Source organism: Carcharodon carcharias, chromosome 10, assembly GCF_017639515.1.
Source record: "Carcharodon carcharias isolate sCarCar2 chromosome 10, sCarCar2.pri, whole genome shotgun sequence".
NCBI classification, from domain to species: domain Eukaryota; kingdom Metazoa; phylum Chordata; class Chondrichthyes; order Lamniformes; family Lamnidae; genus Carcharodon; species Carcharodon carcharias.
In genome coordinates, this window is record NC_054476.1 from 118,544,394 (window position 1) to 118,569,260 (window position 24,867).

General features: G+C 39.8%; 1 protein-coding gene across 1 annotated transcript in view; it reads left to right on the forward strand.

Annotated features, from left to right (window-relative positions):
• Positions 1–23,950, forward strand: part of rabgef1 (RAB guanine nucleotide exchange factor (GEF) 1) — a 37,604-nt gene extending 13,654 nt beyond the window's left edge. The window contains exons 4-8 of the mRNA XM_041197476.1: positions 2,722–2,809; positions 6,802–6,934; positions 10,007–10,098; positions 18,080–18,336; positions 19,386–23,950. Of these exons, the coding sequence (XP_041053410.1) occupies positions 2,722–2,809; positions 6,802–6,934; positions 10,007–10,098; positions 18,080–18,336; positions 19,386–19,784 (969 nt within the window). The 3' untranslated portion in view covers positions 19,785–23,950. The remainder of the gene's footprint in view (positions 1–2,721; positions 2,810–6,801; positions 6,935–10,006; positions 10,099–18,079; positions 18,337–19,385) is intronic.
• The last annotated feature ends 917 nt before the right edge of the window (positions 23,951–24,867 follow it).

Sequence of the window (24,867 nt, forward strand, 5' to 3'; positions counted from 1 at the left end):
TTTGAAATCTTGTCAAAAACTAAGTATGGAGAGAGCAACAACAAAATGTGTGCCTACATTTAAACTGTGTTTGCTGATGAATCCCAACAATGGCCATAGAATTTTACAGCACTGATGGAGTTCATTTGGTTTATTGGGTCTTAGCATGCTCCCTAAAAGCTGTCTATTCAATTTCAAAAGTCTTTCTCTACATCCTTTTTTTTCTTAAATATTTACCCGCTTCCTTTTTAAAGCTTGTAGATTCTGCTTCATCACTCTCTAGATGGGCATACCGTGTCCTAAGTGCGCACTGCATAAAATCAATTTTTCCCAATATTTCCTTTTGTTTTTTGACAAATTTATGCCCACTAGTTATAACTTGCTGACTAGTTTACTTTGTCAATCTCCTCTATAATTAAATCTCTTTGCTGTAGTGAAACGAGTTCTTGTTTCTCTAGCCAGTAGGGTCTTTTCAAGACTAAAGCCTATCACATTTGGTATTGTTTTAATAAATCTGTTTTACACTGTCTCCATGGTCTTGATATCCTTCAACAGAAAGTTGTTTTTTTTTGTCCAAGATAATAGTTAGATCAAGCACCCATGTCTTAAAAAGTTAGTTGGTCCAGACTAGCCATCAAATATTAAGAAATGGCACATTAGTACTTGCATTATAAATCTACAATTTAAAGTTTACAAATAGTTGTTTGGTAGAACAGAATCTGAGTATTGTTGAAAAAAGACATTTTGTTGAAGCTTTTCATCTTGCATTCATCAGGACAATCGCAACTATACCAATGTCAGGTGAAGCAACAACTTTATACTGTATGAGAAGAGAGTGCTGATTGGTTGGCAAGTGAACACTGGTAAAGGTGTTGCCATGGAGAATGCACCAGTTAATGGTGACCACCAGTTAACTGCCAAGTATTGTTTGAATTTTAAACCAGGCAGCTTGACTCTGGTCAAAGTATCGCCCTGAGGAATGAACCTGCGAGTGACTATCATTTATTTTGTTTTGTTATTTGAACTAAGTGCAATGTGTAAACGTGTTCTTTCTGTCTGCAAAGAATGAGGCCCTGTGTAGGTTCCAGTACACGCAAATGTGCCACACTGCAAGCCCTACTGATAATCTTAAATTGGTTGTCAGTGTAATGTTTTTAGCATGCTGAGGATTATTTAGCAAATGTTGCCCAATCGCGGAATCGCATCTAATGTTGAACACTGGCTGGTTGGGTACGGTCTGTAACTTGTCTGTTATGAACAATAGCTGGGACATGGTGTTTGATACAATCCACCAGTTTTTAGGACATATGGCCTACATACCTAGAATCACACTGGCATTGAAATTCATATGCCACATTACTCATTTGTGTGATAGGCAGGCATTATTTTGGCTTGACAGCATCCTGTTAGTGGCAAATACCAATCATAGTAGCGGTGTGAAACAGCTAACTTCACCTGTTGCTCAAATTTGAGTGCAGGACAGGGCCCTTTAAGACATGCAAGGAAATTCCTTGCTCAAATTCCATTTTTGAAATGGAGCAATCAAATGAACTCCCTTTCCTTGACATACTAGTTGAGAAATCTGCCACAGGGTTCTCTACCACGGTCTACTGCAAGCCTACCTTCACCAGTCAATACATGCTTTGGGATTCTTACAGTTCCACGTGCAACAAGATTGGCCTTATTGGCCAATAGAGCCAAAGCCATTTTCTCACCATGCAAACTTGGTGCTGAAATAGGGTGCATCAAAGCCATCCTGTGGGATGATGGCTGCCCTGATCATTTCATGCTGTATATCATGCAAACTCATGAAGAGGCCTAAGGCCGTCACTTTCAGTCTGAAAAGTGCCTAGTCTACCTCAGATTATCCTGGAAGGGCAAGATATCTCAAAAATTTAAGATTGTCAGTCAGGCCCTGTTCTTTGCAGACAGAAAAACCATGTGCACACATTGCACCTGTTTCAGTTAAACAAAATATGTGATAGCCATTCACTGGTTCATTCCTCAGGGCAATGACTTGACCAGTCAGATTTAGGCTGCCTGGTTTAAAATTCAAACAATGTTTGGTAGTTAACTGTCAGTCACCATTAACATGTACGTTCTCCATGGCAATGCCTCTACGAATCATAGTCCAATTCCCAAACATTCAGCAGTCTCTTCTCATACAGTATAAAGTTGTTGCTTCCCTTGACCTTGGTATTCTTGCCATTGTCCTAATGAGTGCAAGATGAAAAGCTTTGACAAAATGTCCTTTATCAGCAATACTCAAGTTTAAAGTTTGCTGAATCCTGTCAAGCTTCTAAGTCTCAATGGTGGAATTATGCTACTGACCTTATTGCCAGTGATATGCTGTCAATGAGTGCCACTGTCCTGATCCCACTCCAACTGTCGAAGAAACTTTCATCCATGTATTGTCACCTCCTAACCATTTTGACTCCCCACTTCCTGGCACACTCTTGTTACTCCATAATTTTGGGAACAGCCCTCCTGTAAAATGCTCATCAGAACCTATCTCTCTGCTTTTCCTCATCTTCCCAAATTCTCTTGACATTTTGTCTATTATTGCCACAGAGAAGTATTTTAGGATGTATTTTTACATTTATGATCTGATAGAAATACACGCTGTTCCATTTGTAATTGTAAATCTGTGGTTATAGTTTTGCAAAGATTATCAGAAATAAGTATTCACTGCAAGCGAAGAATCTAACTAAGATTGTCATATTCCAACTTCGTCATTCTTAGGAATTGAACATTGAGGAGCAGTCTGAGTGTGTCCAGGACTTCTATCAAAACATGGTTGATCGATTGCAGACTCACTCCAGTTTTAAAGGTACGTTGCTCTGGACAACATTTTTTTTAAAAAGTAATGCCCATGACTTGAAATTGACCATAAGCTTTGGTACTCCATTCTTTTAATGGTATCTACTCTTGTTTCCATAATAATTCATTTCCTTTTCATTTCACTTCTGCTCTAACAGGTTGTATGCTGAGTATACCTTGCCTGTCATGCTACCCTTATTAGAGTAGATAGGGAGAAACAGTTCATGTTGGCCGAAGGATCAAGAAGCAGAGGACATTGATTTAAAATGATTGGCAAGAGAAACAGTGGTGACATGAAAATTTTTTTATGTAGCGAGTGGTTAGGATCTGCAGCGCACTACCTGAGAGTATAATTGGAGCAGATTCAATTGTGGGCTTCTGAAAAGGAATGGATAATTTTCTGAAGAGAAACTTTGCAGGGCTACAAGTAAGGGAGTGGAACAAGGTGAGTTGTTGCTTTTGTAGAGAGCTAGCACTGACACAATGGGCCAAATGGTCTCCTGTGCTGTAAACCATTCTATGATTCAAATGCACTCAATCTGACAGCTATTCTGTGCGTGCTTTGGGGAGTTACTAATGTGATTTTTCAATTATTTATTCCAAAAACCAGAACAAATCGCTTTCTGTAAATTGCAATTTTTAAATACATTTACTTTCACTCTACTTAATTGGTTTCTATGAATAAGCTACTTGGAATCTACACGTCCTGAGACTTTCATTTTATTCTGATTCTGGCAGCCTTCCATCTCAAGATGATGTTTTGTGCCTTTGTGATCAGTTCTGTTCAACATCACCTGGTATGGCTCAGGATCACACTTTACCATGGAAGTCTCTGCTGCACTTGCTGCAGATGAAGGCAGTAGGATGAGAAGACAGGATTTGCTGTCCTCTGCTTTCTCTGGGCCCTAATTCTTACCCAAGAGAGATTTCAGTTTCCTCTTTCCTCTTCCAATGGCCTCCAAATAGTCAGCCGCTAGAGGTCCTGTCTCCCAGTTGGTCGTCAATGTCCCTACTTCACATCTTCATATCTCACTTGCAGGTCCCCTTGTAACGGAGGAATGCACATCCAGCAGTTCATGAGCCAGTGGTCAGTTCACCATCCTGATGGCCTTTGGGTATATGGCCATCATACATCCAGTTATCACGGTTGAGCCATTGCAGTAATGGTTTAGTAATGAGTGTATATTGTGAGTTAGTATCCTCCAGGACCTCCTATGTTGATGATCTTGTCCCGCCAAGAGTTGTGGAGGATACATTGGAAGCAGCAAAGGTGGAAACTGTTCAGCCTTTTCTCCTGCCTAGCATATGTTGTCCAGGTCTTACTGCTGTAGAGGAGTGCACTGAGGACATGTGCTTGGTGGACTCAAGAGTTTGACATTTTCTGGCAGGTTGCTGTTGTTCCACACTTTTACTGAGCTTAGACATAACAGCTTCAGCCATCGCAATGCGCATGTTGATTTTAGCATCAAGTGACAGATTGCTGGTGTTTGCACGTCTAAATACATGAAGCTATCACTGGTCTCTAGCACCACCTTATCAATACTCGTTGATCGGAGTGTGACATCTTCCTGAACCATGGCAACTGTCTTCCTGACAGTCAAACCAAACTCTTTACAGGCATGCATATCTGTCCATTTGCCATTGAAAGTGTTCCTTGGTTTGGAATACTGGTGTGGCATCATCAGCATAGAGCAACTTTGAGAACTTGGTGCACTTTTATCTTGGATGTCAGGTGGGCAAGGCTGAACACCTTTCTGACAGTTCTGATATGTAAGGAGACATTCTTTGTAGATGAACTGAAGGCATATGACAGCAGCAAAGAGAAGAATATGCCAAAGACTGTCTACACCAGTATGCAACTGTGTTTGACCCTACTGCAGATCGCAAAGGATTCTGATGTTGCCCCATCATAGCTGACCTGACCCCTCAAATTGTCATGGAAGGAGGAGATTCGGCAGGCAGCCAATTTTCTTCAGCTTAATACATCACCTCTGCTCACTTGATTGAATGCCTTGGTGAGGTTGATGAAAGTAATATGTAGTGGTCCCTTAGTTTATTGGCATTTTTCTTGCAGCTGCCAGACTGAGAAGATCATGTTGATTATGGATCCTCCAGTTCTGAAACTACACTGGGATTTGGGATAGGTATATTCAACCAAGATGTTTGGCAGGGAGATGCCTCAATAGTTGTTGCAATTGCTGAGGTTATCCTTGTTCGTGCACAGGGCCTTTGCATCATTCATTTTTTAAATAATTGTACAAAATTTGACCAGTCATTCACTTATGAAGTGAGCATAGATAAAACCATTGATTCAGGATCATAGAATGGCACAGAGAAGGAAGCCATTTGGTCCACCATGCCTGTGCCAGCTCTTTGGTAGAGCTACCCAAATCATCCTGCTCCCCTGTTTTTCCCCAAAGTCCTGTAATGTTTTTTTCTTTAGAGCATTTATACAATTCTCTTTTGATTTTGATTGTTGCTTGAATATTGAATTTGCTGGCATTGTCCTTTCAGAACGCATTCCAGATCACAAAAGCCCATTGTGTATTTGTAACAAAAAATGTTACCGCTGGTTCTTTCACCAATTAACTTTTTAAAAATGTCTCCCAGGTTACTAATCCTGCCACTGCCACTGGAAGCAGTTTCTCTTCACTTACCCTGTCTAGACCCCTCATGATTTTGAACATCATGATCAAATCTCTCAGCCTTCTCTTCTTGAAGGAGAACAGTGCTGGCTTCTCCAGTCCTCCCAAAAAGCCCCTCATTCCTGGAGCTATTCTCATAAATTTCATCTGCACCCTCTCTAAATCCTTCATATCCTTTCTGAAGTGCAGTTCCCTGAATTTGGCACAATACTCCAGTTGTGGCTGAACCAGTGTTTTAATGGAGGTTTAGCATTCTTTGCTTTTGTATTCTATATTAATAAGGATCCCATTTACTTTTTTTAAACAGCCTTTTAAACTTGCCCTACCATCTTCAAAGATTTGAGTACATCCACCCCAGGTGTCTCTGTTCCTGCATTCCCTTTAAAATTTACTCTCCCCTTAGATTTATGGAGCTAACGTGGAGTTAGTTTAACATGTCATGGTTCCAGTCAGACAGAAATAACAATTCTCAATGACATGGTGCTTATCCAGGGAGTGGTAGAGCTATATTGACAACGAACGTTCAAACTTCGATTCCTGGTCTCTTTTCAGTTAGTTGATTATATGTAATGTACAAATAACAGCTTGACAGTGGGTCTCTATGTTCCTGTATTAGGGAGGGGAAACAGCCAGTACTCCTGTTCTAAATCATTCTCCAGTGACCCCAGCTAAAAAGACATGAGAGATACTTGTTGAGGACAAGATTGAATGTAACTGTGATCCCCATTCAGCACATCCCAAGTTGCCTGATAATGCTCATTGTCAAGACTCACTTGTGAATAATGTCTACTTGGGTGAGACAGCAAAGGATGAATGGTGTTTGTGGAACTATGCCCCCAGCCAGGAACATACCTTGCAGAGCAAATGAGAGGAATAAAATATAGCTTTATAAAGAAAAATTGCTGACACTGGCTAAACAAAATCAACATTAGATAAGCAAACTGCTGTTCTGGATTTTGCCTAAGATCCTCCTCCTCTCTGCTATTCTTCTACTCTGCTCAAATGTTCCTCAACCCTGTCTGCCAGGATTTGAAAGTAAGAAGTAATGCTTGTGAATGTTTTGTAACTAAGTGGCTGGGTGCTTGATTTCCAATATTAAGGAATCACAAGGCTGTAAATATTGTTTCCTTCACCTTTAGAAGCAAAGTGATCATTTTAGGTTTGTTCAGTTACTTTGTTGGCAGTTGCAACAAAATCACAAGTGTTTTATTGTTAATTTGCAAAATATTTACATTTTTTAAATGTAGCTTTGTAATACTACCAGTGGCCTCCATTTAAGTTGTGCAGCTGTATTTTCTGCTAATAAAATCATTCTTACCCTGTAGGCAAGTTTTTATTTATGTAATTGTTGTTTCAGGTTCCTCTGAAAGGATAGAGAAGGTAATGGACCAGATTGAAAACTACATCATGACAAGGCTGTACAAAAATGTGTTTTGTCCAGAGACAACCGATGATGAGAAAAAAGATCTTGCAATTCAGAAAAGAATCAGGTGAAGATATTTACTTTTGATGAATTTGGTGAGGTAGGGCATCAGGTAAAAGATTTTTCCAAGGTACTTTAATATTAAACCAATTCTAAACCTGTTCATGAGGAAGACCATTTTCTCACACTAATTCATCCATCCAGAATTATCTTTTTTTCCCTCCATTGCTGCATTTTGTTATTTCTTAAATGAAGCTCGGGTTTTTGCTATCACCACTTTGCTCTGATTACTCTCCCTCTCTCTATCTGAAGAAGCACTTCCAGCTATCAGGCCTAAAATTATCTTTTTATATTTTGAATATGTGCCCTTATATCTTAACTGCACAGTATATTTTAAAATTCCAGATTAACCTTTATGATCTTGTATACCTCTGTAAAATCAGCTGTGGATGCTTACATTTCAAGCTGAAAAGCCCAGATATTTCCAGTGTCTCTGCATAAGTCAGATTCCTTTAGAAAGAAGGTGAAGACTTTAGAAAGGATGCAAAAAAGATCTAGGAGAATGGTTCCAGCAATGAGGGACTTCAGTTATATGCATAAAGTTTTAATTAAATTTTACTGCAACTGTACAGGGCCTTGGTGAGGCTACATATGGAATACTGTGCACAATTTTGCTCCCCTTATTTGAAAAAATATATAATTGTGTTAGAAGCAGTTCTGAGAAGGTTCACTCCTGGGATGAGGGACTTACCTTGTCAAGAAAGGGTTGAGCAGGTTGAGCCATGGGCCTACACCCATTGAAGTTTAGAAGAATGAGAGTGATCTTATTAAAACTGAGGGTTTTTAATTAAAAATTAAAAAGATTCTGAGGGGATTTGATAGGTTAGATGCTGGGAGGATGTTTCCACTTGTGGGAGAGACTAGAACTAGGGGACATGGTTTAAGAATGAGAGGTCTAACGCTTAAGATGGGATGAGGAGAATTTTTTTTTGAGGGTTATTAGTACGTGGAATTCTCTTCCCCAGAAAGCAGTAGAGGCGGCGTCATTGAATTTATTCAAGGCAGAGTTAGACAGATTTTTGATACATGAGGGAGTCAAGGGCTATGGGGGCAGACAACAGTGGAGTTGAGACCACAACCCGATGAGCCATGATCATCTTAAATGGCAAAGCAGGCTCAGGGCTGAATGGCCTTCTCCTGCTCCTAAGTCCTATTTTCCTATACATAGATTGGAGAACATGGGGTTAAGAGAAAACTTGCTGGAATGCTCAAAACCATCAGGGGTCTAGATAGAGTAGGTACAGAGAAATTATTCCATTGGCGAAAAAGTCAGAGCAGGAGGGCAACACTTTTGCCAAGTAAATGGCAAAAGAGCTGACAGACATGAGGAAAAGCTTTTTACACAGCAAGTGGTTAGGATCTGGAATGCATTGCCAGAGAGTATGGTGGAGATACATTCAATTGTGGCTTTCCAAAGGAAATTGGCCAAGTAGCTGAAGAGAGAAAATTTGCAGTACTATGGGGAAAGGGCGGGGGAGCAATCTAGGATCAGGAAGATTTAGTCATGGAAAATGGCCCCTAATTGGCACCTCAAGTAGCGCAATTGGCTGCCCCTTTGTTGAAGTGGGCTGACTACTTTCTTCCTCGACCTCTTGTGGGAAGTTCCTCTGAATGTGACAGGGAGCTATTCCAGCATTAAACTTGGAATCCTGCAACTTATTCACGGACAGTAAGTTGTAACATTTTTCATAGTGGAATTCGATATTCAGCTTACAATGTTAATGCATAAAGCATTTAAAGCAAGAAGATGATGCATTTATATGGTGTCTTAGACAATTCTAAGGCACTTAACTAGGAAACAATTTAAAAAATGATGAACCAGTGAAGAAGCTATGAGAAAGGGTGACCCAAAACTTGTTCAAAGAAGTGGGTAGGACATAATTGGCTGATATCTTGGTCACCTAGAATGAAGGTAAATTTACCGGATGCTATAGTTCAGGAGAGTACAATGCTTGAGATTCCAGTTAAGGAGAGGGGAAGTCATGAAGGGATTTAAACATTACAATGGAAACTTTTTAAATTTGAGGCATTGTGGGGGATGGGGCAGGAATGTACCAGGAGCCAATAGGACTAAGTGGGGGTTTTGTGTTAATCAAAATTTTTTAAAAATCAGTTCTTCACTTATCCCAAATGTGTTTTTATTTGATTTGACACAAATATACTTATTGTTTTGACAGGAAACACTGCGTATCCATTCTCCCATTGCCGATGAAAAGGGCACCAGTGTCTTTTGTCTGATTCCTGTAATGTTATGATGTCCTAAAACCGAAAGGTTTGGGCAGTTCCAAGCTAACATGGTTATAAATTCAATGCATAGTGTTGCTCTTAACTTTATTCTATGTTAATTAACAATCGTCTTTCAAATTATAAGAACAGCTGGCATGGAAAGCAGGTCAAATTCACACTGGTGTATGAACGGTTTCTGGTGTCGGAATTAAACCTGGATGGGAAGAGTTGAGGCAACTTGACTCTACATCTGGCCTCTGTTTCCTGATTTGAAAATGCCAGTACTGAATGCTAAAAGTAGCAAACACTCAGTAATAGTCTCAAGTTAAATCTAGAAAGTTCAGAAAACCTCTTTTAAAGAAATTATATCTTGGAAATTAGTTATTTCCATTGCTGTTTTAGCATCTTAGAAAACATTGCTGGGACCAAATAGCCAACTTCTGCTCTAATTTCTTAAGTTCTTAGGTCCTATATTATGGACATTGTATAATGTTCTTCCAATATCTTTTTTTTGTAGAAAATATTTTTTGGTGCAGTGGTTCACCAGAATTTGAGGCTATTTGGCTCCATCTTTGACAGAAATGAACTAATATTACAGTAACTTAAGAATGTGTTCGCACCACTTTTTTAATATGTTAAAATGTTTGCCAGAAACAAACGTTTGCAAGTACCCCAACCTTGAGAAGGTGACCTAGTTGGAGGCAAGCAGACAGGATTAGGTATCTTTTGTAATTGATGTATTTTGATTAGTTCAGAATTTGAAAGATATTTTAGCCATTTCTGTTCTAACAAATGTGAGGTTCTGCAATTCTAAGCTGACGATATTTTCCTCTTACTATTTTCTGACCTCCAGGGCGTTGCACTGGGTGACTCTTGAAATGCTGTGTGTTCCAGTAAATGAAGAAATCTCTGAAGTTTATGAATTAGTTGTAAAAGCAATCACAGGTTTGTTAGACTTATTTATTTAGTATGGATAAAATTCAATTTACTGTAACCACCAAAACAATTTTAAGTTTGCTATTACAAAATGAAGGCATACGTTTTCTGCAGAAGCAAAATACTGTGAAAGCTGGAAATCTGAAGTAATAACAGAAAATGCTGAAAATACTCAGGTTTTGCAGCACCTATAGAGAGTTAACATTTCAGGTTGGTGATATCGCCCAACCACCAAAGCAGAGAGCCACCACAATGTGAAATTCAGCTGGAGAGTCAGAAGTTGAGGGGTTCATGAATCATGGATGTCCATTTTGGCTGTTGCTGAACTTGTGGGACTTGAAATCTGAGGGAAGTCTGAAATCAGAGGGCTCAAGAATGGAGAGGAAGAGACGGAGAATGGTGACATCAAGGGAAAACTGGGGAATGGGGTTCGGAGGGAGCAGGTGAGGATAGGTTAAAATAAACATAGGGAATGGAGGCTTGTGGAGAGACTTGGAGAATGGGTAAATCATAGGGAAAGATGGAGACGGAGTGGGGGCTCAGCAGACGATGGGGAATTAAGGGGTGGGAGGTCATGGCAGAGAAAGAACCTAGTGACTAGGAATTGGGGCTGAAGTGAATGTGTATTGGGGGAAATGAGTTGAGCGTGGATGTTGGGTTCACTATTTGCCACAGAGTCAGGAGCAGCAGCTGCTGATAAGTGGTGAGGGGGAACATTTGGTTAAGGGGTAAGCGGAACTCAGAGACCTTGGTGTAGGCAAACAATGAAAGATTATTTCCATTGATGGCTGAAATAGAGAACTTGGGAATGGGAAATAAGGATTCTCACTGGAAGAAACAAGGGGTAAGGAAGGATAGTTCTTGAGCTGAGGGATATTAGACCATGCTCTATCCACATGGCAGTTATAAACTAAAACTTTAACTTGAAAGGGAATGGGATGCATATTGGAAAAAGAAGAATCTTGGGGTAAAAACAGGAGAATGGGGTTACAGGAGCATATACATCAGGGTGGGTGGGGTACAACTGGCATTATCCTGCACTGTAACTTCTATAATTCTATGAAAACTTTCCCTTATTAAGTTCAAGCTTAGGGAGTGGTTTAGAAACGGTGCTGAGCTGAGTTTAGGACAATGCATCTTGAGATGTGCCCCAAACATTGAGCTCACTGTGATCTCAGTCTGGTTCAGATTGTCCTCTGCCCCCTGATCTTGACACACAAAATCCAAGTGCAGATCAGCTTTGACTGAGGCTCCCAGTTCAGAATTTTTGCCTTTACAACCAGAGTCCGAGGCAATAGGGAGAAGGATTGGACCTGTTAAAAGTGATTGGCTGTGGGAACTTGACTGCAATTTGTGCAGTGTAGAGTGATTCAGGCAGTAGTTTCAGGGTGAATGGATCTCATGTTTCTTGGAACTTGGTGCACAATGGCTGCTGGTGCAAAACCACTCGATCACAGGAGCCACAACCTTTATAAGATAAATGCAGTAACATTTGTAGAAGTTGTGATCATGCCATGTGATCAGACATCAAATGGTCAGGCAACTTGGCCTGTAACTTTCAGGTTCCGGGGTGTTGTAAATGTGTTGGGGGGGGTGGTGGTATTCCAAAGAATCCCTGAGATGTCCTCAGGTAAGGGTTGCTCAGGAAGTTCAAACTTCCGCTGCGCAATTGCCCTGCAATTGGAATCATCCGAAAGTATGATTTAAATGGCAAACTTTGGTTTGTTCCAACTGCCTTAACCAAAATATTTACCAAGGAAGAGTTAGAACTAAAACCACTTCTAACTCCTGGGTAACTATAGTACTGACCCCCAACCGAACCAACCCACTGTTGACCACCTGACATCCCCACAACTGATCTCTTGACCCCTGTTGACCACCTGGCTCCACTCACACAACCCCCCCCCCCCCAAAAAAAAAATCCTACCTTATAAGCCTGCCGTCTGCATGGCTTCTGAAAGTGGCTGGACCTTTAAATGTAACTTCCTTGCTTTAGGGCAGCTATTATTGTAAGAAAAAATGACTCTACAGCTCTTGACTGAAGGCCTCTGGAGCACCCTGCCCTACACGGTTCTTGACCGGCCTGCTTGGAAGGTCAAGCAAGAAAGGATCGGCTGGATCTCCAGGTAGGAAACTAGGAGGCTCTGCCACTCCCATGGAAGTTCAGGCCTATTATTAGAATGTTATGTGAACAACCTTCCAGGAATGCCTGCAACCAGTGTTGGCAACTATGCATGTATATCATGTTGCAGCATGATAACTGTACAAAAAGATGGGTATTTTCTAATAGTTCAATGGGTTGCTAGGCCATTTGGACCAGGAGGTTAATTTAGCTCTAACCTATGTTAATATCAGCTGAGACAACTGTGGGGATGTCATCTTTGGCTTCGGTGTGTGAGAGTTAAGGAGGGTAAAGTCAGCAGTTCCTGGTCTTTATCAATAGGTAACTCTACCGAAAGGTTATATGTATGTATGTATATTGAATCAAGATAGTTGCACAGTTAAATTAATTCCAATTTTTAAAAATTATATGTCTAACACTTGAAGTTTTGATCTCATTGTTTACAATATCATCCAAATCACTTGATTTGAATTAGAGCTTTATTATGATGCATAGGTAGTTACGAATATTATCTTTTCTGCATTAAAGTTGCCTTAGAAATTTCTGTCTTCAATGCACATACAATGGAATCTGGGGATACTCTGAGTTGGCCAGTATTCCACAGCAACAGACTGACTTCTGCCAATGTTCCACCTCCATGGAAACAGATTGATATCTACTTTTTAGGCAGTCCCTCGGGATGAAGGATTACTTGCTTCCACTCGTTTCAATGAGTTCCAAGTTGGCTAACGAGTCCAATGCGTGATCTGCAGTCTCTACCACGTGGCCAAGGTGGTGTTTGACAGATCAAGTAGATGAGTTGCTTGTCCGCTCCCATTAAATTCTCTTGAGATGCTCGGAGCCTTCCTGAATGCTCTTCTCCATTTTGGGCTATCACAGGCCAGGAATTCCTATGAATCACTGGGGATGTTGGCTCTCTGAGTAAAGTGGTTGTTTTGCGAACCTGTTGTCAGGCTGCCCAGCAAAGCTGATTTTAGGTGATTAGTGCCATGATGCTGGAAATGTTGGCTTGGGAGAGGATGTTGACATTAAAACACCTATCCTGCCAAATTATGAGAAGAATTTTGCAGCATAGTGTTGTTGGTATTTCTCCAATGCTTTGGGATGCCTGCTGTAGATAGTCCAAGTTTCTGAAGCATACAGAGCACAGGGATTCCAGTTGCCCAGTAAACCATGACCTTAGTTCCAGTTTTGATGTGCCAGCCCACGAATACTCTCTCCCTCAATCGGCCAAAGGCTGAGCTGGCACATTGGAGACAGGATGAATTTCATCATCGATGTCTACTTTCTTTAAGAGAAAGCTCTCGAGGTAGAGAAAGTGATTCACATTTTCCAGGGTGTCTCAAGTGGATCAACATGGTGGATATTGATGATGTGCTGTGGGAATGGGTTGCAAGAGGACCTTAGTTTTCTGTTTGTTTAAAGAATGACCCCTCATAGTTATCATGCTGCAACATGATATACACACATAGTTGCCAACTCTGGTGAGTTGTGTGCTTTGGTGAAAGGAGCCAATGATGAATTGGAGCTCTGACTCCCAAGTGAGCATCGTCTGTGTACTGATGCTCAGTGACTGAGGTTGGACTGACCTTAATTTTGGAGTGGAAGGGATGAAGGTTGAACCCTCACGATTGACAGAGTCAAAGGTTTTCGTGAGGTCAAGAATTGCCATATACAGCATTTGGTGCTGTTCCCTGTATTTTTCCTGGATTTACTGTGCAGTGGAGATCATATCTGTGTATTGCCCCTCAGTGGGTGAAATCCAGACTGAGATTCTGGGAGAAGCTCTTTAGCTACTGGGAGGAGAGAGTTGAGGTGAATCCTTGCAGTGATGTTGCTATGGCAAACAACAGGGAGACTCCCCTATAATTACTGCAGTTATCTCTTTTCTTCAAAATGGCCATATTTATGGTGTCCCTGAGATTCCCTTGCTGGCATGTGCTGCTCCTCCCAGATAAGGGTTGGGCAATCACCTTAGGAATGTATCTTCACCACGTTTTAGGATTCTGGGAGGAATTTTGGTCTGCTCCAGAGGCCTTGTTTTTCAGCTGATAGGCTTTTTCAACTCCATTCCAGGTCAACTAGCACCAAAACTTAGCTATAAAAGTGTACTGAGGGACGGAGTTGGGTCAAAGATACAGCCTCAGTTGCAGGACTCTTCAAAATGCTTTCTGCAGTGGGCGCTGACTGCATGAGGATTCTTAATGAGGATTTTTCTGTTCTTGGTTCTTAATGGAGTGGGCCTTTGAGCATTCGGCCCATAGATGGTCCTGACGGCACTTAAGAACTGTCATGTTGTGGTTTTCTGCAAACTGTTAGAACTCCCACATCTTTTTCACTCACCTTTTTTTTGTGTCCCGTGTTTTTTGTTGTACCTCTGCTTTCAGATGCCTATAGGTCTGCTTTTCTCTTAAAGTGTCGTGATGCTTCCAGTCTATAAACACTCTGCGCTTACACTTGGTTAGTTCCTGTATTTCTTGGTCATGCTTGTCGAACCAGTCTTTCTTATTTCCTGGTAAAGAAGCCAAGAACCTCTTTGCAAGCGCTGATTCAAATGGACTTTAAAGTGGGCCAAGCTCTATGGACACACTGCAACTCCTGTTGCTTGGTAGTCGAGGTATTGCCTGTTCAATGTTGGCTGAGAAGAGCTGCCTTTTGCGGGATCCTTGAGACCTTCTATGTTGAATTTCTTGCAGCAGTATTTCAGTTGCTGTTGCAGGGCCAGATTGAAAGAGTTGGTAGATAAAATGAGGTTATGATCAGTTGTCGGCACCTATCATGGTGTCAGTGACAGCCCTGAGGCTGCAAAGTCGTCCACAAATTAATGTAAAATAATAACACATTCATATAATACACTATGGGGACAACTCATGAGACCAACCAAAAAACCAGATCTGGCTGAAGGCACTAGATACTGCAAAGGTTATGGGCCCTGACAACATTCTGGCAATAGTACTGAAGACTTGTGCTCCAGATCTTGCCGCACCCCTAGCCAAGCTGTTCCAGTACAGCTTCAACACTGGCATCTACCCAGCTATGTGGAAAATTGCCCAGGTACTTCCTGTACACAAAAAGCAGGAGAAATCCAACCCAGCCAATTACTGTCCCATCAGTCTACTCTCCATCATCAGTAAAGTAATGGAAGGGGTCAGCAACAGTGCTATTAAGCGGCACTTGCTTAGCAATAACCTGCTCACTGATGTCCAGTTTGGATTCTGCCAGGGACGAGCTCCTAACCTCGTCACAGCCTTGGTTCAAACGTGGACAAAAGAGCTGAACTCCCTAAGTGAGATGAGAGTGACTGCCCTTGACATCAAGGCAACATTTGACTGAGTGTGGCATTAAGGAGCCCTAGCAAAACTGGAGTCAGTGGGAATTAGGGGGAAAATTCACTGTTGGTTGGAGTCATACCTAGCAGAAAGGAAAAAAGCAAAAAACTACGGATGTTAGAAATTGAAAACAAAAGCAAAAGTACCTGGAAAAACTCAGCAGGTCTGGCAGCATCTGTGGAAGGGAGCACAGTTAACGTTTTGAGTCCGCATGACTCTTCTACAGAACTAAGGAAAAATAGAAAAGGGGTGAAATATAAGCTGGTTTAGTGGGGGAGGGGTTGGGACAAGAGAGCTGGATAGAGGGCCAGTGATAGGTGGAGATAACCAAAAGATGTCACAGACAAAAGGACAAAGAGGTGTTGAAGGTGGTGATATTATCTAAAGGAATGTGCTAATTAAGGGTAGAAAGTAGGACAAGCAAGGTACATATAGCCCTAGTGGGTATGGGGTGGGGGGAAGGAATTGAAAAAGGTTAAAAGGTAGAGATAAAACAATGGATGGAAATACATTAAAAAAAAATGGAAATAGGTGGGGAAAAGAAAAATCTATATAAATTATTGGAAAAAACAAAAAGGAGGGGGAAAAAACAAAGGGGGTGGGGATGGAAGAGAGAGTTCATGATCTAAAATTGTTGAACTCAATATTCAGTCCGAAAGGCTGTAAAGTGCCGAGTCGGAAAAGAAGATGGTTGTGGTTGTTGGAGGTCAGTCATCTCAGCTCCAGGACATCACTGCAGGAGTTCCTCAGTGTCCTAGGCCCAGCCATCTTCAGCTGCTTCACCAATGACCTTCCTTCCATCATAGGGTCGGAAGTGGGGACGTTCGCTGATGCTTGCACAATGTTCACCATTTACAACTCAGATACTGAAGCAGTTCATGTCCAGATGCAGCAAGGCCTGGACAATATCCAGACTTGGGCTGACAAGTGGCAAGTAACATTTACGCCACATAAGTGTCAGGCAATGACCATCTCCAACAAGAGAGAATCCAACCATTGCCCCTTGATGTACAATGGCATTACCATCACTGAATCCCTCACTATCAACATCCTGGGGTTTACCATTGACCAGAAACTGAACTGGACTAGCTATATAAATCCTGTGGCTACAAGAGCAGGTCAGAGGCTAGGAGTCGTGCGAGGAGTAACTTGCCTCCTGACTCCCCAAAGCCTGTCCACCATCTGCCAGGCACAAGTCAGGAGTGTGATGGAATAGCCTCCACTTGCCTGCATGAATGCAGCTCCTACAACACTGAAGAAGCTGGACACCATCCAGGACAAAGCAGTCCACTTGATTGTCACCACATTCACTCCCTCCACCACCGATGCACAGTAGCAGTAATGTGTACCATCTACAAGATGCACTGCAGGAATTCACCAAGGCTCCTTAGACAGCACCTTCCAAACCCATGACCACTACCACCTAGAAGGACCAGGGCAGCAGATGGTTGGGAACACCACCACCTGGGAGTTCCCCTCCAAGCCACTCACCATCCTGACTTGGAAATATATTGCCGTTCCTTCACTGTCGCTGGGTCAAAATTCTGGAACTCCCTTCCTAACAGCACTGTGGGTGTACCTACACCACATGAACTGCAGCAGTTCAAGAAAGCAGCTCACTAACACCTTCTCAAAGGCAACTAGGGATGGGCAATAAATGCTGGCCCAGCCAGTGAAGCCCACATCCCGTGAATGAATAAAAAAAAACTCTCAAAAATAGTTTATGCCAATCTTTATCTATCTTTGTTTGACAGAAGAACCTTAATATATTACAGTTAAAGAAAAATGTATTTATGTTTATTGTTTTGGTATTGCCCTTTTTATAACCAATCGACGTCTTAAAGTGCTTTACAATCAATTAAGTATTTTTTGAAGTGTAGTCATTGTTGTAGTGTGGGAAACAGGGCAGCCAAATTGTGCAAAGTAAGCTCCCACAAACAAAGAGATAATAACCAGATAATCTGTTCTTGTGATGTTGATTTGAGGGATAAATATTGTTCAGGACACTTGGAATAGATCCCACCCTTTCTTTGAAATAGTGCCATGGAATCCTACCTGAGAGGGAAAATGGGACCTTGGTTTAACCTCTCATCCAAAGGACTGCACCTCTGACAATGCAACATTCTCTCAATACTGCACTGGAGTGTCAGCTTGATTCTTGCGTTCAAGTCCTAGATTGGGACTCTAATCTGGAAGCTTGTGACTCAAGGCACAATGCAACCAACTGAGCCACAGCTGAGACAAACTCTTCTGGGTAGAAATGTATCATGGGCAGTGATGCAAAACTACAGTATTGGATCCATTGCAGTTCGTGGGATTTATGTCAGACATTGTGCATAATGGGCAGCTGATCCAATATCACCCATTTGACACCACTGTCCAAGATGGATTTCAACCCTTTTATGTCATCATGAATTGAGATTTGGCGCCACCAAATGTTCAAAACATGTATTGACTATTATATTTTAAGGAACAAAAGGATGGTTCAATCATGGTAAAACTGATTTAATAATGTAAGTAATTTTGTGAATTTTTACAGCTGTTATCGAAATGGATTCAAGACGTGTTCCACGTGAAAAGTTAACCTGCATCACAAAATGCAGCAAGCAAATATTCAATGCTATAAAGATCACAAAGAATGAGCCTGCTTCTGCTGATGACTTCTTACCCACACTTATCTACATTGTTCTGAAGGCTAATCCACCTCGTTTACAGTCAAACATCCAGTATATTACACGATTCTGCAATCCAAGCAGACTGATGACTGGTGAAGATGGATATTATTTTACAAATTTAGTAAGTGTTCTGACAAAAATTGCATTTAGAATCCTCTTAAAATGGCCAACAATGGGTTGCCATTTGATAAAGTCATATCTATGATACTTGGCTGATACACATGAATTGTTTTCAAGAAATTATATATCAGTATTATAAACCTGGTGATAATTTCAATTAAACTCACTCCTATTTTAAAGCAGATTGTAATGTATGGAGAATCCGAGTTGTAGCAATTATCAGCTCTTCAACCAACCTTTGCAACTTAGGAGAAAAAAGTCTTTAACAGCTGAGACTTGTAAGATTTGAGTTGAATTATTGCTATCTAGTTTGCACCACAGTAATAATGGAAATGTAGTCTATCAATGGAATGTGGGATGGTCACATATGCATCTTTATACACATTTTCTGAAGCAGTAGGGGAGTTGTATTTCAGCAGTGACCAGCTTCTTTGTCAATGGAAAAAAGCAATTGCCACATCCTAAATGAGTGATGTTAGATCCTAATACATATTGTTTGGTAATCAATATTAGGACAGAAGGTATCCAATATTATGAGTTTTCAAGAGAAAGTTGTGGGAAGGGTAATTAGACCTGCTAAGAACCTAATTTTCAGCAATGTTGACCTGTGATGGGTCTCCCCCAGTTTCATACACTAGTTCCTTGAGTAATATGGGGAAATAGATAATCTAGTCCCAAGCCCGTTCCAGCAATGTTTTATAATTGCTAAAGGGTGCAAGATCAGAATGGGTTAAAAACCTTTAAAGCAAGTTATACGTGGAATGAATATCATCTGATCAATGTTTGTGCACTTCCCCTTAGTTCAGAATGCAGTTCAAATGGGAATGTGACAAATTGTAGGTTTGAGATTAAACCCTAAACTTTAGTATACGTATTCAATGGATTATGTTTAGCAAAATATTACTTAGGGTCTCGCATGAGATTTAATGAGTGAATGAATGGCTGTACTGTGTTGCCAAAAAAAGTTTAATGATTTTCAAAAAATTTGAAATGTTGACATTTAAATTATATTAATGGTTATTAAATGTTTTGCACCTATCTTGTTTGCAGTGTTGTGCGGTTGCCTTTATTGAAAAGTTAGATGCCCAATCTTTGAACCTAACTCAGGAAGATTTTGATCGCTACATGTCTGGCCAAGCATCACCTAAGAAGCAGGACTCTGAGGAGTGGTCTCCTGACACATGTCCAGGACTGAAACAAATGTACAAAAACTTAAATCTCATTTCACAGCTGAATGAGAGACAGCAAAAAATTCTGTCAGATGCCAAGCAGCTTGAAAAAGACCTAATTGATTGGAGTGAAGGTGTGACCAAAGAGGTTGAAGACATTATTGAGAAATATCCACTCGATATCAAACCTAGAGGCCAGCCAGTGGCTGCAATCGATTCTGACAATGTAGAAAATGACAAGCTTCCACCACCAATCCAGCCACAAGTGTTTATTGGCTGAAAGAATTTAAACTGAATGTTAAACCTGAGCTAACTCTGCTCTGAGGTTGACTGGCATCTATGGTTTTGGAACATACATAATGGGAGTACAACTGTGTTCAAACTGATGATGTTGTGAAATGCTTGAAGTAATATTTGTAGATCAGCCATAAGGTATAAATCTATTGGGGATTTATAACAAAGGCTACTTCAAAATTTAATGCCTGACCTCTGAATTTTTTTTAAGAGATCAAAATCGTTATGTTACGATTAGTATCTTTTTGGTGTGAAGTAAAAATCAGAAAGTGATAGAAATCTCAGTACCCGTAGAATCTTCAGTCGGACGCACCCTGACCCGCTGAGTGTTTTTCCACATTTTCTGTTTCTATTTTCCCAGCATCCGGAATATTTTGCTTTTGTTTTCCCTTTTAAATCTGGCTTGCAAATTTTAAGGTGTGTTTTATATTTGCTCAGTTCTCTGCAACACCTTTTTTCTTGATGTCATCAATGAGAGCATTTAATTCCAGGGATTCTAGTTTAAAGTTGCGAGTAAATGCAAATTGTTTAATGCATGCAAATCTGGAATTTTCACCAATGTTTTAACGAACCACTCCATGATTCAGTCTTTAGGAAAATCAGTAGCATTATTAATATTTCTTTGAAACATTGTATTCAGGTTAAGGTTACCATTGTAAATATTATTTGTTCCTCATTGTACTGCACATTGATAATTTGGCACGCAGTGTAGGAGGATCCTTTAGAGGAAAGGACAAAGCATTCAATTTTTCATTTTATCTCCAGCATTCTATCATGCAAAAAGAAATAGGTTGTTTAAATTTATCATATTTGCCAACTGCTTTATTTGTCTTCATTTTCAAAAGCAGATCAGTAATTAAGATGATTTAGTTAGAGGCTGCCTTGTATAGCCCAACTGTGAATCTTATAAAGTGCTTGATGTATTATTCTGTTATATGGTTTGTTTACAATAGTTTAACCTGAATGTGTTTGGTGGATGATGAAATTCAAGAGGTCAGGCATTACCTTGATAGAAGAAACACTATTATTGTAGTACAAAATACACTCTGGTTTGGCTATCTTGCAATAGTTTTAGTTGCTAAATTTTCCAAATTGCATATTTACATTAATCACTTTGACTTATATCATCTGAATGCCTGTTTTAATTACTTTTTAGCCTCCAGAACAATTTACTTACATGGAAGCATATTCTGACAATATTTTAATAGGAACAGAGCTTATCCATTTAAACTTTGGCATTGTATAGTTTTACGTTCAAAAAGTAAAATATAGTAGGCAGTTGTTGCACTACTTCACATTACTTCACATTACATCAAAGCTCTATGACTCCACAATTAACTTTTTTTGTACTTCAAATTTCAGTGCAATTAATTTGATTGCTTCTCCAGGACCTGTAGATAAATCTGCATTATATAACCATTAGTGTTCCATGAACATCCTCTGTATTTAATTGGCTGTAAAGTGTATTGGGAGGTCTTGAGGTTGTGGAAGGTGCTATATAAAAGCAATTTTTTTCTACTTTCCATTCTAATCTGAGTTAGCTGCTTTCAATTGAAGCAGCAAAGAACTTGACAGTTGACTTCAATATCCTGGAATAAGCCAGTATTTACATTCCTGATTGCTGTCCATTAGCCCGGTTGGAATGTGTGCAGTGTAGTTGTCTGATGAGAGCAAGGTCAGTCTTTGTTGTGATCTACCCCCTGTCAAATAGTGTGCTGATTCTTGACACCATATATGTATAAAAATTAACCACTTTGGTGAGGTACTAGAGGGTTGAACATACGCTTTAGATGTCAGCAATGCTAATGCATATTCCAATGCTCCATGTAGCTTTCATATAGGGAATATTTATAAATTTTATGAAAACTTCTTCCTGAGCTTTTCAATTCATTTGAAGGAGAAACTACTGTCAATAACCAAAGGAAAACTGTCCACTTTTCTTTTTTTTCAGGACAAACAATTTGTACAGAATTTACTTTTGGAGAAGAGTGCATCTTCATTTATGGTTGAGATTTTTTTGCATATAATTATAAAAACAGGTGTGCACTTTGGTATGAAATCTCGTTAATTGGTCTATCACATTATGTCAGTGGGTGCACAAAATAGCTTTCCAGAGTTAATCCACTCTTCCCATACAGGCAATGAAAAATATTCTCACTTGCAAGGAACTGGAACCTTCACTTGTGAGTTGCATAAAATCGAATAGTTTAGGATTAACACACACAACCCAAATATTATTTGTTACAACGTCAAATAAGTTTTAACTTGATCTAATTACTTTCATAATATTTTGTGATAGCTAGTAATTCAGTATCTTAATGAGTGAAGTGCAGTCGACTTGGCATAATTGCCACTCATATTTTTAAAAATTAAACAGGTTTAGAGCTATATCATAGGTTTTTTTATGATTTTCATGTAGAATAACTGCACTTCATGCACAGCTTGATAACTTCTATGATAGTTCAAACTTTGTTTATTTTGAACTCTTGAGATGAGGGCACATGCAGGTAAAGGATAATCTTAATTTGTGGAAGTCAGTCTTTCACTTTTGCATGTCCAACTTCTTGGAGCAGGGGGCCACATCTAATAGTCCCATCTTGTGAACGTGCAGAAAATGATCACATTTGCTTTTGGAGCAGACAAAATTGAGATTAAACTACAAGTCTCTTATTGGAGAAACATTTCTTATCCTAGCAATTTTTTTCCTCACTTGGTGAACACTGAAGTCAGCATGCATGTCAGAAATATTAAATCTACCAGTACATCATTTGCTACTTTGGAATGCAAAGACATTACAAGGATCGTTCTTGCCTTACCTTTTCCCAACTCTCCCAGATTTCTTGACAATCCTGTATGTTTAATTTATTTTCAATGTGTACAAATCGCACAAATAATACAAGCACAGAGGAAAATGCATGATTAAATTTCCAGGATGACATTCATGAATTTAAATGTAAAAATCCTTCCAAAAATTGCTCAACTTTTAAGTAAATTGTTAGTTTTGGCCATGCCCTGTGTGCTGTTCTCCAGTGATTATTTTTAATATCACACAACCTGTTAATTTGAGAGGTGTAGAGTAAATATTAAAACTAACCTTTCATGATGACTTGGACTGCAGATAAGTCGGCGTTTTCATTTGTGGAAGATCAGTTTATGAATAAGCTCTCAGATAATACCCCAAGACTGAGGAAGCAAATCAGGCAAGTATAATTTGAGACTTTTGGGAAGATTGATGGAAAAAACAAGCAGCAATGGAGTCAACAACACCACCCCATAACCACAATCTCACATGCTAGAAAACTAAAATTGGATGTTCCTGTAATTCAAACTGCCACTTTATCAGCTGCCAAGTGATCTAATATGGAGCGTTCTGATTTGTTCTGTCACTTACACTTACGAGCTTGTGTGCTAGCTGATCAAGCAATGGTTTGAATTATTTGAATTTGCTGGCAGGTTTATGCATGAGTTGGTGAGATTGCATTGCTTTACTTTTCCTTGCCCTGGAGCAATGGGTTGTGCACCCTGCATCACACCATTTTGAACAGAAAAGAGGTAGAACAAATTGAATCTGGTTCAGGTCACAGTGTTGGATAAAATCTCTAAATGGGCTGAATTTTGGCTCATCAATCACAGCTTGAACCCTATCTAATATTGATAAGTGAAACTTACTATTAAGAGCTGTAGGTTTCCCACTCATTTATTGAATTTGGAAATTCAAAAGCAGATCAGCTCAATATCTCAAATGTGAATCCTAAAAACCTAGTAAATTGGTGCGAGAAGTTTCTAATTTTTGCTGAACATTTTTTCTGTAGTTAAAATCAATGTTGTGATTAAAAATGTTGTCATATATATTGAATATGCCTGGTTTCATTCTAGTAATAACATCTTGTACAAGTGTTACTACAATAATATGACTCCAAACTGAAAACATTTTGAGTGTTTTAAATGATTTTTAAATGATTAAGCAATGACAGTTTCTTAGAGGATAAATTGCAGTTTGAAGCAATTAGACCACCTATTTCAACACGTAATAACTTCGGTTTAATGTCAAGATGTGAAAATAGTTGAGTTTTTTGAACCAACTGTAATATTTGAAATCTTATTTGAAGTATATGTTTCAACATTGCCATAATAAAAGAAAATTAAATGGTGTTTGAGAAATTCAAATTACTTTTGAAAGTGTCTACTTGATATTGAATTTTGCTTAGGAATAACAATTTTGGTCAGGGTTTCTGTTTGTTAACAATTGACTTTTGATAACTGCTGCAGAACAAGCACATAGAGGCACTACCTTCACATTATTTTATCTTTGAAGCAAGAGCAAATTAACTTATTGGGACAGAAAGTTAATGATTCATTTGTTTTTCTATTCTTTAGCAAAAAGTGTAAGATTTTCTGAAATGCGCTTCAATGATGTATTCCCTATTTTCTTTCCTCAAACATTTCACAAAATCTCTCTCTTCAGCCCCTGCCCACCCCAAACATGCTGGAGTAAGCATGCAATAGAATCTGATGGGTGCTTTCTCTCTTTATGTAGTATCTTCATTGTCCAAGGGTTGTTAAACATGGCTGAAGGCGAGGCCCCAAGAACTACCTCAGACAGAATGGGGATTGTACCACTAGCTAGCAAGCTAACTGAGTGAACTTGATACTGCCACCACTGCTGCCCCACCCAGCAGCACGGGTTCAATTCCCGTACTGGCTGAGGTCATCCATGAAGGCCCCTCCTTTTCAACCTCACCCCTCTCCTGAGGTGTGGTGACCCTCAGGTTAACCTCACCACCAGTTATCTCTCTCTAATGAGAGCAGCCTGTGGTCCTCTGGAAATACGGCGACTTTCATTAGTTTCACCCCCTCCCCTCCCTTGGGTGCTTAACATCCTTCTCTGTCAACACTAACTTTCCAGCTCAGCAACGTTAGCATCTCACAGTTCAGCAAACTTCAGACTTATCTTTCCCATGTCATATACTACGATATTTGCTTTTTTTAAAAAAGTTTTGATCTGTGCCATTCAATTTTGCATTTTAATGTACTTGGAAGATACACTTAAGCATCCATCTCTCACACAG